This window comes from Necator americanus, chromosome II (genome assembly GCF_031761385.1).
Source record: "Necator americanus strain Aroian chromosome II, whole genome shotgun sequence".
NCBI lineage: Eukaryota > Metazoa > Nematoda > Chromadorea > Rhabditida > Ancylostomatidae > Necator > Necator americanus.
Genome location: NC_087372.1, coordinates 30,440,294 through 30,452,515, shown reverse-complemented (window position 1 = coordinate 30,452,515; position 12,222 = coordinate 30,440,294). Strand labels below are relative to the sequence as shown.

The 12,222-nt window shown below is 37.9% G+C and overlaps 2 protein-coding genes across 2 annotated transcripts; both read right to left on the bottom strand.

Moving 5' to 3' along the window:
• Positions 1-780: 780 nt before the first annotated feature.
• RB195_019956 (uncharacterized protein) lies at positions 781-3,915 on the bottom strand (the record flags this gene model as incomplete). The annotated part of the gene is made up of 9 exons (XM_064188044.1): positions 781-858; positions 912-1,034; positions 1,415-1,540; positions 1,614-1,733; positions 1,791-1,896; positions 2,089-2,204; positions 2,670-2,828; positions 3,458-3,568; positions 3,805-3,915. The coding sequence occupies 9 exons, from the start codon at positions 3,913-3,915 to the stop codon at positions 781-783; spliced, it is 1,050 nt and encodes a 349-aa protein (XP_064043925.1).
• Positions 3,916-4,861: 946 nt separating this feature from the next.
• Positions 4,862-12,167, bottom strand: RB195_019955 (uncharacterized protein; the record flags this gene model as incomplete). Its single annotated transcript, XM_064188043.1, has 20 exons — positions 4,862-5,015; positions 5,108-5,285; positions 5,656-5,726; positions 5,889-5,974; positions 6,176-6,295; positions 6,687-6,807; positions 6,900-7,060; positions 7,145-7,292; positions 7,371-7,473; positions 8,235-8,361; positions 8,887-8,940; positions 9,054-9,146; positions 9,214-9,360; positions 9,495-9,584; positions 9,748-9,833; positions 9,898-9,995; positions 10,066-10,184; positions 11,660-11,799; positions 11,931-12,033; positions 12,120-12,167. The coding sequence occupies 20 exons, from the start codon at positions 12,165-12,167 to the stop codon at positions 4,862-4,864; spliced, it is 2,247 nt and encodes a 748-aa protein (XP_064043924.1).
• Positions 12,168-12,222: the final 55 nt, after the last annotated feature.

Here is a 12,222-nt window from a genome sequence, read left to right as displayed (position 1 = left end):
GAACGGAAACGATAATTTTAATAACAAATTGATCAACTAATATATTCCCGGTTTTGTTTTACGACCTGTTCAGATCTCTCAAACAGCAAAGGAAAGTAGCTGTCGAAAGTGCTGATTTTTTGTCTCCTGGATATCCGAGAGATATCTGAGACTATTTTTTTTCCTAAGACTGAAATAATAAAAAAAAAATTAAATTATGCGAAGAACAATTATCACAATTCTGTAGAGCAAAAAGAGCTCTTTCAAATAATAATAAACAACTTACAAAAAAGCAAAAAAATCAATACAAAGTAAAATAAAGTATAAAACTTTGCGGTTCCACAACCTGATATTATTCAAAACTGATTACATTTCCCGAAAGTGGGTCACTATTCCGCAGTTCTTTCCCTCAATTCTTCACAGAAAAATCCTCGAGTTCTAGTGGTATGAGTAATGTGAATGCAGGAGTGTTCCTACTTATTTCACCGACCTACTTTCAAGTAGAAAAAATTGTCAGACTTTCGAAAGTAAGAAAAGAGCCTTAAAAACATACAGAATCCGTTCTCTCCAAGTTCATTTTCGAGTTCTGTTATGGAACGGGTCAAATCTGAGGAAAATAAAGAAAGGAAAATAAAAATAGAGATATCAACAAAAACTACTTCTCGTTTTACATACTTATGAAGAAAACGCAGGACGTAATGAGATTCCTACATGCAATATTCATGACAACGTCAGGACGTTGTGTTTAGAATCTGAGAACCATAACAACAATCTAATCAACAAAAAAACTAAGTCCTAAATCTATTTGCTATCTTTGGTGTCTTCCCTCTCGCTCAGCTTCTGCATAAGGTGTGGATCTTCTACAATTTTACCCAGATCCTGAAAAACAAGTTATTGCATGGGAAACCGACATCACACAGAATCTCTCCTACCTTAAAGGAGACGTTCTGCGATCCACGTTTTGCTGGCTTCGGCATCTCTGGTCCAGGTTTCCAACCGATAAACGAGATCACACGGAACGTAGCTGGATATTTCCCATCCTTGGCATACATAGTCTAGATAGAAGAAGACACGATGTTCATCTAGTTCTTCAAGAAATACCAATCCATTTTTTATGGCGTTAATATCAATGTTGAATGGAACTCATAAAAAAGGCTGAGCGAAGACCTCAGTGTTTGGTAAAAAAAAAAATTTTGCGCCAAACACTGAGTATAAAGTGAATTTCTGAAAAAGTTTACAGCTAATTCATTACGAAAAAAAAGATTATGTTGGTTGTTTGCTTTTTATGAGGCATTGTAGATACCTTTAGTACATACAGCACCAGTGTAGCCAAAAATGACAACAGCTTACTGTAACACACCAATCTCTATTAATTAATAGGATTTTCGTGCTAGCTGGAGAAAACACTATAACAAGACAGTTGGAGAGGTGTTACCCTGTATATGGCTTCAGCTGCAAGCAGTACATCTTTGCGAAGCGCTGGACTTCGTGAGTACGTGCAATGTGATTCAGCCATCAGCTGTAGATCATACATCAGAGCAAACATGCTCGGATAGCCTACCTGAAGAATCATGCCTTCGAACTTTGAGGGTGATCTTGTAGTATTTAGTTAACCTTCATGGAACAACAAACACCTCTACTTCGTCGCTGTCTAACGTAATCATATCAAAGCCAGCTCGGTTCAACAGGCTTCCAATATCCTGTGGTTTTATGAATGGTGAAATGTGCGAACCGACACCTCCAGTGCGCTCCATCTATAAATACGAAAAGATGCAGATCTAATGGAATTCCAGTTCTCTTCCACAGTTTACCTCCGCAAGTTGTAACGAGCATCTTAACTCGAAAAGAGTATCCTCCGAAAGAAGAGCGCCAATGAAGGGACAGTCGGGTTTCAGAATATCGTAGCAGCGGCGAAACCTCAAGAGATCATGAAAATAGAACATAAATAAGAGAAACAAATCACGATCATGACTTTCGACTGACAGAGGTGTTTGTCTGCCCTTTTGACGTTGGCACAATATAAAACTATCGTAAATCAGGAAATAAATAAGACATCGACAACAACGACAGGAATACTGGAGCAACGAGAAAAAAGAGAAAAAGACTCACCATTGAGGAAGGTCATTGATCCAATGAGCTGACATCGATGACAGTAATAAATCAAACTGATCATTCTTGAAAGGTTCAAGTGTTTCCTCATCACACACCACACGTTCAATTTTGACCTTAACAAGTTTTCGTAGTAGTTTCGCTTTTAAACGTGTTTGGCACAATCAGCAATTTTTAGGCTTTAATTGAGGCTATGATGATGTTTTCTTTGTTTTAGCGTTAGTCTTCTAGTAAAAATTATACACTCGAATGTACTGGAGTGAACGCCTCTTCTTCACTCTGTCCCGCCTAATCGGAGAGGTAATATGGTTGAGAACATTCAGCGCCAACTGTACATGTACAGAATAACGTTCTAGGAAGCAGCTAGTAATTGATTTCAGAAGAAAACAAAACTCAGGCAAATAGCTAGCATAGGTCAACGTTATTAAAATTAATAGATATGGTGTTATTAGCAATCAACTAACAAAGTATGGCTTTTACTGCTTTCCAGTTTTGGGTTGGCATGGTTTCTACCACTCAATCATCCAAAATGCTTATGTTCAGCGAAAAGAATTATATTCGAAGAAAACAGATAATCATACCTCATTGTCATCTGGTCCACGACTTTTGTTAACCATAGCTGGACTCATGTCGCATTGTATAAGAGTACCGACATTTTCCTTGATCATATGAGGAGCAATGTGACCGACTCCACAGCCTATGTCCAGTGCTAAGGGGTTGAATTTGGTGAGGTCAAATACCTAAAATGGGGCTTTTGACCAGGTCTAGGTTAGGACCACAATCATACATTGATGTAGAAATGAGGGAAAGAACGAAAAAAGGTCGAATGTAAGGATGTGTCATGAAGCAGCCATAGAAAAGATAAAATAGGTGGAGCTATTTTACTCCTTTGATTCCCTCCCAATCATTCAGATTGTAGTACATTAACAAGCAAGAAAACTGACATCAGAACACTACTTGATATTGAAACCAATCTACTGTGATTAGCCTCCGAAGTTCGGTGCTCCATCGTAATGAGCAATGCGAAAAAAATGGGAGAAGAGAAATAAACACGAATATACGGAAAATTGGTGACGAAATCCAGAACAAATTTAAATAAGAGTATCGGCAGAGACAAGACTAAAGATAAGTGATTTTGAAACGTTGATGAAAACACTGACCTAGGATAACCTTAATTTTCACGAACACAGCAACTACTTCAACAACTATAAAAGTATCCCAAAGTCTCAATTCCTTCTCAAATCCTCACGTCCACACCTGACTAGCCATAGGTAAATTTCATTAAGAACATGACTTCGCGATATGCGTAGAAAATTTCAGTTCGTCTAATTCCTGCCTCAGCTCCATTTTCTAATTAGCATAATCACACCTTATCGGCAACTCTCCATCCAATCTCTTCTTTCAGATACTGTGCTTCGTTGAAGTCAGCTTGGCGAACTGCCCATTCTCGTTGTTTTCTTTTTAGACGGCGGTCAAAAACCTATATATATAGATTCATATATTTCCAATCGTAATTTCTAAACTTTTGAGTTAAGATTCTTTATATGGGCATCTAATCTTGTAAAGACCGGACTGTTTTCAAACGACTGGAAAAAATCAATTCTGGAAAAAAAAACACATTCAAAAGCAGTTAAACCATTGACAAGTCTATCGAAGCAGACATTCGTTGTTCAAAAATTTCATCAAATGATATCCGAATCTCTCATGAATACTCACGATATTCCTGTTTAATTTTTCCTCAACAGTGGATGTGGCTTCAGTGGCGAGAAGGCGAATCGATGTTGAACTTGTGCATGGTAAGGAACGGAGAACCCGAAGAAAGACCATATACACGCTACTCAGTTACCAGCAAGAAATCCACTGAAATAACCTTTCTTAAAGAAAAGACTGCCACGTTATGTTCAATATTTCCAAAAATTTGTAGTGAGCTTAATTATTCCTATTTGCGAAGTAGGTAGATGAAAAGAAGAAAAGATGGAACAGGAGCTGTCTGCCTCAGAGGTTGGGTCAGCATATTTTTCGAGAATTTGCATACCCTTCTAAAGTGCTACATGATATTTTCGCTCTAGTGCTCGCTTCAAAACTCTGTATTTAATTTCAGTTTTCTTAGATCGACATTTTTAAGGTAACAGCAATTCCTCGAGATATTACACTCGTTTCATCGCACATCTTTCCGAAAGAAAATTTTGCGACCATCACTGATGTGAGAATATATGACGGTTTTCAGTCACAATAATAGTGATTGAAGATTTTCAGTCACAATAATAGTGATAGAAGATAGAAGATTCCATTGAATCAAATCCTAACATTAGTATAATTTGTTTGGAAAAAATAGTCGTAAGTGACAGCGGACTAGCATTAAAACTTTAAAATTCTCCTTGCAATGACACACTACCCAATTTAAGGCCACCGAAATGGCACTTTCACTTTCGAGATATCGTGCATAAGGTGTACTGCCACCATCTGTGCAAAATCAAAATTTCTTGAAGTGAAATGTTTATTGAAAATTACTACGTCCCAAACATAAAGCAATCTAAGAAAAATAGCCCAACTAGATTCACAAGATGAAAGGCACAAACTTACACAAAGACTCGTATAGTAGAAATGAGGCGACAGATCCTGTCAGAGAAACGGAATGCAGCAACGGAATCACAAGTAGCAAAAAGAAACAATGTAGACAGTTTTCTCGAGAAGAAAAAAGTTTCTCACTATACAAAAGTTAACGACTAGATGTTTAGCCAAGAAGTCATCTCAGCAACATTCAAACCACACTTTACAAGGATTTTGCTTTTCTCTTGAAGCGTTCAATGCGATTCGCAATGAGGTATGTGATGATGGAGATGTGACAGACATGAAGGAATGCCGAGGAAAGAGCTGTTGATGGATACACATTCCAGCAGATTTCAATGCCTATTAAACCCGCAGCTCTGAAAAAGTGTCCCATGAGTTGAACTTGAAATCGCTGAATCTTCCTTCTATGCATCGAATCTATCAATTCATCAATGCATCATAGGCTCACTTTATAATCATCGATAACCATGGCACATTCGCTGACTGCTTGGTAGATGTGGACCCACTAGAGTTCCAGAATAGGAGAAATGGAAGCTGGTGATAATACCAACTATAGAACTGGTAGTGTAGGGAGCGGGCAAAAGTTATACCAAGCAAATTTGCCGAGAACAACGCAAAAAGCGTCTCTGAAAGAAAAAGACAAGAACAATCTTCAAGCTCTCTCTTCCTGAAACCTAGGCATTGTGTGCTGAGTTTTTTTCTTGTTTTTCCAATAACGTTTTGGTGAAACTTCATTTATAGCTGGTGTTTCAACAATATCCTCTTTATCAAAGGGCTAAAATGGCTAAAGGTTTCCGAGACTATGCGTATCCCATCAAATTCCCCCCATCCCCTTGCTAGGCCTCGATATCGTTCTATCTACAGTACCTAAGCAAGGACACCAAAAAGGTCTGTGCTTCCACGCAGGCAGTGTAGTTAGAACAATATCGAGGCTTCCTAAATTTACTACAATTCCGGAGACAAAGTTAAGAACAAAACCAAGATAGAGATGTTCACCTCCAACACCAGTCCTCGTTCTAATTCCGTGTGAAAGTTCGATGAGAGACGCTCGCAACCCTCCGTGAGATCTGGAACCTTTCCATGAAAAGATTGAAAACACTACAATTTTCTGTATTTCCTCGTTCATGTAAAGAAAAATTTGAAAAATTAAACAAAAATACCTGAATAGAAAGCATAATTAATGTTTACTAGGAAGTTCAATTAGCTTAAGTAGATAGAAATTGATTCACCTGAACCACATATGGTATCCGAAGATCGCAAGCACCACAATGTGACAAGAAAGTAGTGCAAGATGGAGTCGAGGAGATAGGAATACCTTTGAATTAGATAAACTTGATAACAGATTCGGTCTTCAGTTCTCCAGATGTTACTGTCACTCAGTAAAAATTTGAAAAAAACAGAATTACTCAACGAGAACCTAACCAAGAACGAATTATTTTCCTTTCTTAGATGACCGCCATTGGAAAGAGGAGCATTGAAAAAAAAAACACTTTGAATGTAACACTGTACTGATCACCTCTTCGGGAAGAAATCGCCAATTGACCGTCCACTTGAAAAGGAAAACGCGACCAAGATCAAAAGACCGGCGGATATACGCTACCGGATCATACATAAGAAAAGGCAGCCCGACATAAATCTGAAAGAATTGGTAACAATTGTCAAGAAGAACACCAAATACTGCAGAACACTATGCATTTTATACAGTTTGATATGCGTAAAATTAAAGCAACCGTCAAAACCGCTGCATCGAAAAATTAGGCATGTTGTATTCAGCTCAAAACAAGCTGAAGCTTTTTGCAGTTGCGTAGGCGGTTGCGCTCGAAGCGACACGGTGAAGTCAGAGATTGCTATTTCAGGCCATCGCAACCAACAGCTCCACCGCACCGCTCGTGCGCAGTCAATTACGCAACTGCACACGGCTTCAGGGAGTTTAATCCGACTATAAGTGTAGAAAAGAGGAAAAATATACACATCACAAAGGTACTACCCAACAGTTAGAAGAGAAAACTAGTTAACAACACGCAAACCTGCACAACAGCACAACATGTGAGATTCAGTATTGTTCTCCATATACCAATATTTAGTAAAAGAATGAAAAACAGTGAAGGAGCAAACAGCAACACATTCATTTTGATTGAGACAGCGAAGCTGAATTAAACGTATTGAAACTATAAGAGTTCCTTCACTTTAAACTATAGATTCACTAAGATATCATTAATATAATTGATCCTGCTGCATACCTGTACAGTAAGCAACCGATCAACCACTGTTGCGATATGAAGAAATTAGCAGCCAAGTAGAAGAATAGCATAGCCACTGGATCATTAAATAATCGTAGTACAAAAATCGAATGAATGCGATACGCGGTGAAGCATAGAAATACTAGGGCGAAAGGAGCTATCTGGAAAAATCGTACGAAATGGAAGAATAAGGTTTATGGGATAGTAAGCGTGTCTAAGAAACAAACTGAGGCTAAAATTAATACCTTATTGGATTTATAGTAAAGGCGAAATACAGCCAGCAAATTCATGAGGTAAAGCCCCATAAAAATATATTGAGCCATTCGAATATCTTTACCCGCATTGGTCAATGTATGGAAGACACTGTAGGTTAAGAGGTGCCCAGCAGGATACCTTAAGTTGGCAGATGAGCGTAAAAACTCCCGCTTTTTTCTTCCTCCTTTTCTATTCAAATTTTGAACCACTACTTACACTACGGGGCCAGTGTCACCTTCAATCTGAGAATAGTTGCGTATATTCTTCTTCACGTAACACTCCACCTGCTGCATATATGTTGACCAGTCGATTTCAGTGTCTGAGAATGTAAAATTACCAATGATTCATATGAATACGAATCAAAAAGTGAATAAGATTGGAGATCTAAAGGCATTCTTGAGGGTATATGAAGTTGTGATTGATGTTGCTAGCTTCCTTTGAGCGTTTCCAGTCTCCGAAGACTTCGAAAAAAAAAGACTATAAATTTGAACTTAATGTTGAAACGCTGAGGCTAAAAAGCATCTCAGTATCCTAAGAACAGCCTTGCTTAATCTTCAAAATATGAGAAAGTCAAAACCAGTAGATTTCATAGAAATACTGTGAAGTTAAGGAACTTACTACTGTATCAATAAAGACAAGTAAGCATTCGTAACGCGAGACAGAAATACAGCCACATTTTCTTGGGATCTTCAGTATGGTTTCGAGTTTTTGCTCGAATAGAAAGTGCAATACATTCGCGAAATCGGCTTTGTTCAAGCACAAGATCTGTTGAGTAATACCATGGCGAAAAAAAATCGAACTTTTTCTAGTCCGGAGTTCTTGTTTAGAGAAAAATAAAATCACTCGCAGTTCCCTTTATAATTGTCTCATTAGGCAACATATTATTCAAAGTATTCCCACCTCCGAACTTTTTTATACAGCCATTTCGACATTAAAATGAACTAGAACATCGAAAATCAGGAAGCACGAAATATTCACTAGACGCATGCATAATGTTGATATATCCGAATAAATACTCAAAGCTTTCGAATAGAATACTATCAATCTCTTAATTGAGAAAATGAAATCTTTACAACTCACACGGTACTTTCTGGATGATAAAAAAAGTTCCAATCGCATCAATAACAAACAGTATTGTAGCGATGAGAACAAATCCAGTACCATTTACGGTAAACAATAACCGGACCAAATTGTCCTTATAGGACATCTAAAACGATTTCTAGTACATATTTTTCGAGCGGTTATAGTATAATCCTTAAAAACTCTGTGGTAGAATTCCGCAAGAACTTTGAAACTGGGCAGCTCAATCATTACGTTTTATTACCACAAACTCTTGATATACATCATAAAAATTAGAACTGAATTAAATTCAAACAAATGTTTGAATAAAGTAACATATTCTCAAGTACAATCCTTTTCAAAGAAGATGCGACAGTAACTACTATTTTATGAGACCAACGTAGAAATTCCAAACACCTAGCAGAAGTCAGAATTATTCTGATTACAAGAAGCGCTGAACCCGTGATATCATAGAAGAGAATATTAGAGCCTTTGCAGACTGTCCCCAACGAGAAAAAAAGTACGACAACAATCAAAGTTTACAGTTTTCAAAAAGCAATAACAACTAGCTGCATATACAATATTACCGACGGTACCGATATCTTTTGAATACAAACCACAGCTGGAAAACACCGTTTTGAAACTGGCACTTGTACCCATGTTTGTGGCTGACTTCCCATTCACGATTTACACATTTGAAAGCGATATCCTCATATGGAGGACCTGCCTAAACAATAGCGGAAATTTTAGATCTAATCATCAATTAATAACGAAATTATGGCTCACTTTCATATGAAGTAAGAACAATTTTAAGATGTTGGCGTGATAGAGGACACAAACCTTAAACCTGATTACCGCAAAATCTGGATCATCGCAAGGAGTAACAGTAAACGAAGGTGTCTCCGATGGATCCAGCAAATCGGGATAAAAAATCTGTGAATACAAAAATCGAACTACAAATTTAGTAGACAAATTTTTATATCAAACAAACACCGCTTACATTGAATTTGTAGCCCTGCACAATTTTTGGTGGAGGATTGTCCATGTCGTAGTGAGTTTGATTGTATTTGTTCCAGTCGAATCCAGTCTGTACACGATTCAAGTACGTCGGCTTGCGAGGACGATATTTGTCCGACCATAAGTGCGACTAGAATCAAGCCACAATAGTAAAAAAAAGTATGCATTTTATGAGCAAATTCTAAATTACTGCTTAATTTGACAAATACTGACAACTTAACGATCAGCTGAAAATCAGAACATAATCAAAGAAAACCAGGCTACCTGTGCTTCCAGCGGCTGCTCAACAGAAAAAGTTGACTCATCCCCTTCCATGCCTTTTCTGGCAATTGCAAGCATTTCAGCATCGATTTTCTAGGATGGAAAGATGAACGCTATCACACAAGAGAAAATGATAACAACAATAATCAGCATTGCAACATCAAAGTAACTGCAGCAAAAAAAAAAAGAATTCTTGACGAATGAACAAATAACAAAAAAAAACGAACTTACTCCGAGGAAAAAGAAAAGAACTTACTGAAACACCAGCGGGTTGTTTTCGATGTTCTTGCCTCCTTTTCAAAAGATCTTTCATATCATTCTCCTCGTCCAGTACCTCAATGCCTTAAAAAATGGAAATTAAAAAAGCAGTGAAGGGAACTGTTGTGTCAAACTTTCCGTGACGCACCCGGCATTGTGTCATTAATATCGCCATAAGTGGGACTATAACCGCCGCGTTCGTAGAGCTCTAACGTAGCAACTTCCAGCTGCTCAGGGGATAATTGCCTATAGTGACGATGATTTTCAAATTATATTCAGCAAGCTGAAGACCTCAAAAAAAAGGAAAGAAACGCACCTCCAACGCATTTCTTTCTGTTCGTCATCAAGATCCGCAGACTCGAGTTCATCAAGATCTATCTTTTTCCGTACCTGCTTTTCTAAATCGTCTTCATCATCGTCAGAAAGAGGCCTTTTCTAAAAGGGATTATTCATCATTAGGCGTCTCTTACTATCTTTCAACTCTGATATATATCTTTATAGCCGCCTGCGAGAAGAAAATTCTCCACTTTGCTTCAGAAAGCAAATCCTGCTGCAATCCAACTCCAACTTAAAAATTATAGCGTAGTTCAGGACAACTGGATTGCATTAGCAGCAAATTTTTAAAGGATGAACACTAGCTTCTGGCATAAGTTCTAAACGAACCGAACCAAAATGAACTCGAGTCACATGAAATGTAAACTCTTCGGGCGGTGTAGTATAATACACTAGTTTTCCTGTTACGGGCATAATCAGCAATAGTTCGCACGGAACTTTGAACGTTGAAGTTTTCCACATTTCTAGTGTTTCCCGAAAATGGATTCAGTGATATTTTCCTGCTTTCTCTACAGCTTATTTTTCAATGATCCTTCCCGGAAAGTCTACTACTTTAATCAAGACTCAGGTGTGCGGGGTTTTTTGTTCTTGTACTTAAACATCACAAATGTTTCCGTAATCGGTTTCTGCGTCTAACTTCGAAATAAGACAGTAAAAAACATAAAAGGTGAAAAAATCGGGGAGCAGATAACAGACATTTTTCCCTTCGAGAATTGAAACGAAAGCAAACTGATTTGCAAAAACGAACACATAGTCCTTGCGGAGATTTACTCTTCTCTGATTTCCGCCCAGTGCTCTGAATGTTAAATCGTAGTAATTCACGTTAGCGCGGGTAAACGAAGGGAGTAATTGTGGCTTTCTTAAGGTAACACAAGAAGGAAAAACCTAACGGCGCTATGCGCTCAAAATTTCACCACTTCAGGCATCTACAATTAAATAAGTAACGTCTGTAAATAACGCAGCCAGCTGTGTTTTCCATCGATACGCAAATCGCCGAAGCTAGTCAAGTCATGTGACAACGAAGACGGAGTTCTGCAAGAATTAAATGGAAAAAGTTAGTTTTGTATTGGCGTCCACAAACACACACACCTTACCGCGTAACATGGTACGGTATGTGGAGGATCACTCCAAGGTTTCCAAGCAGTGACAGGTACCACACATGACTATAAGTCATGTACGCAACCACCGATACAAAATTAGATAATTAAAATCAAATTATAAAAATCCAGTAAAGGTCATTAAGTCCTAAGTTCAGCTGCTGTGCTATGCAAAAGTAGTGCAAACAAACTGCAGACGCGTAATGAAATTTTGAACGCGAAGCTCCGTTGGATTTTCTCTTCGGCTCGTCTGGTTTGTATCCCATTTTGTTGTCGTTGGTTTCAAGCGCAGATTTGAAACATGAGCATAATGGGGATTTTTTTCAAGTGATTAAATTCATATCTTAAGAAGAAACAAATGGATTTCCATCAGATTTCACCCTATTGTTTTCCCTTTCCATCGTTTTCTGGCTACTGACAAGCGAGTAGTATTACTTTGCTTTATCTATTACTTTGCTTTTATCTATTAAAGACAAATACCTTAACAGTGGGTCGTCCATGGGAGTCAATTTTTCCAATTTCCTTCATTTGTTCTTCACGAATCCTGGCCAGTTTCAACTTTAGCATCTTCTGATGGAATTCCTTCAGGCGCGTTTTCGCGATATACACTTTCAAATGCACTAGAAAAAAGTTGCTTAAGTACTTAAGCAAAGAATGGTATTTCATATCGTTTATAATTCAGAAATAACAAAAATAAAATGAGAAGCACAGAACTTCCAGCAGAATACCAGACAACAGACAAATTACATACCTAGAAGGCCTTCCCAGTATGAAATATCTGTGCCGGAGCCACCAGAATTCACCTTGTTGATAACAGACCTTTCCAGCTGACATAAATCATCAACACTTTTCCCCTAAAACGATCGGTTATAAACAGGGCAAAAAGACATTTCGCATTTTCCCCACTATTCTTTTATTCAGCTGCATTGGAGTTGAATACCAGAATGAGACGAATACGACCTCGCTCAAAATATTCACCTTGATACATAATCTCATGACCTGACGTATACGTCTTAACAAGTCCGCATTGCTTATCTATATCG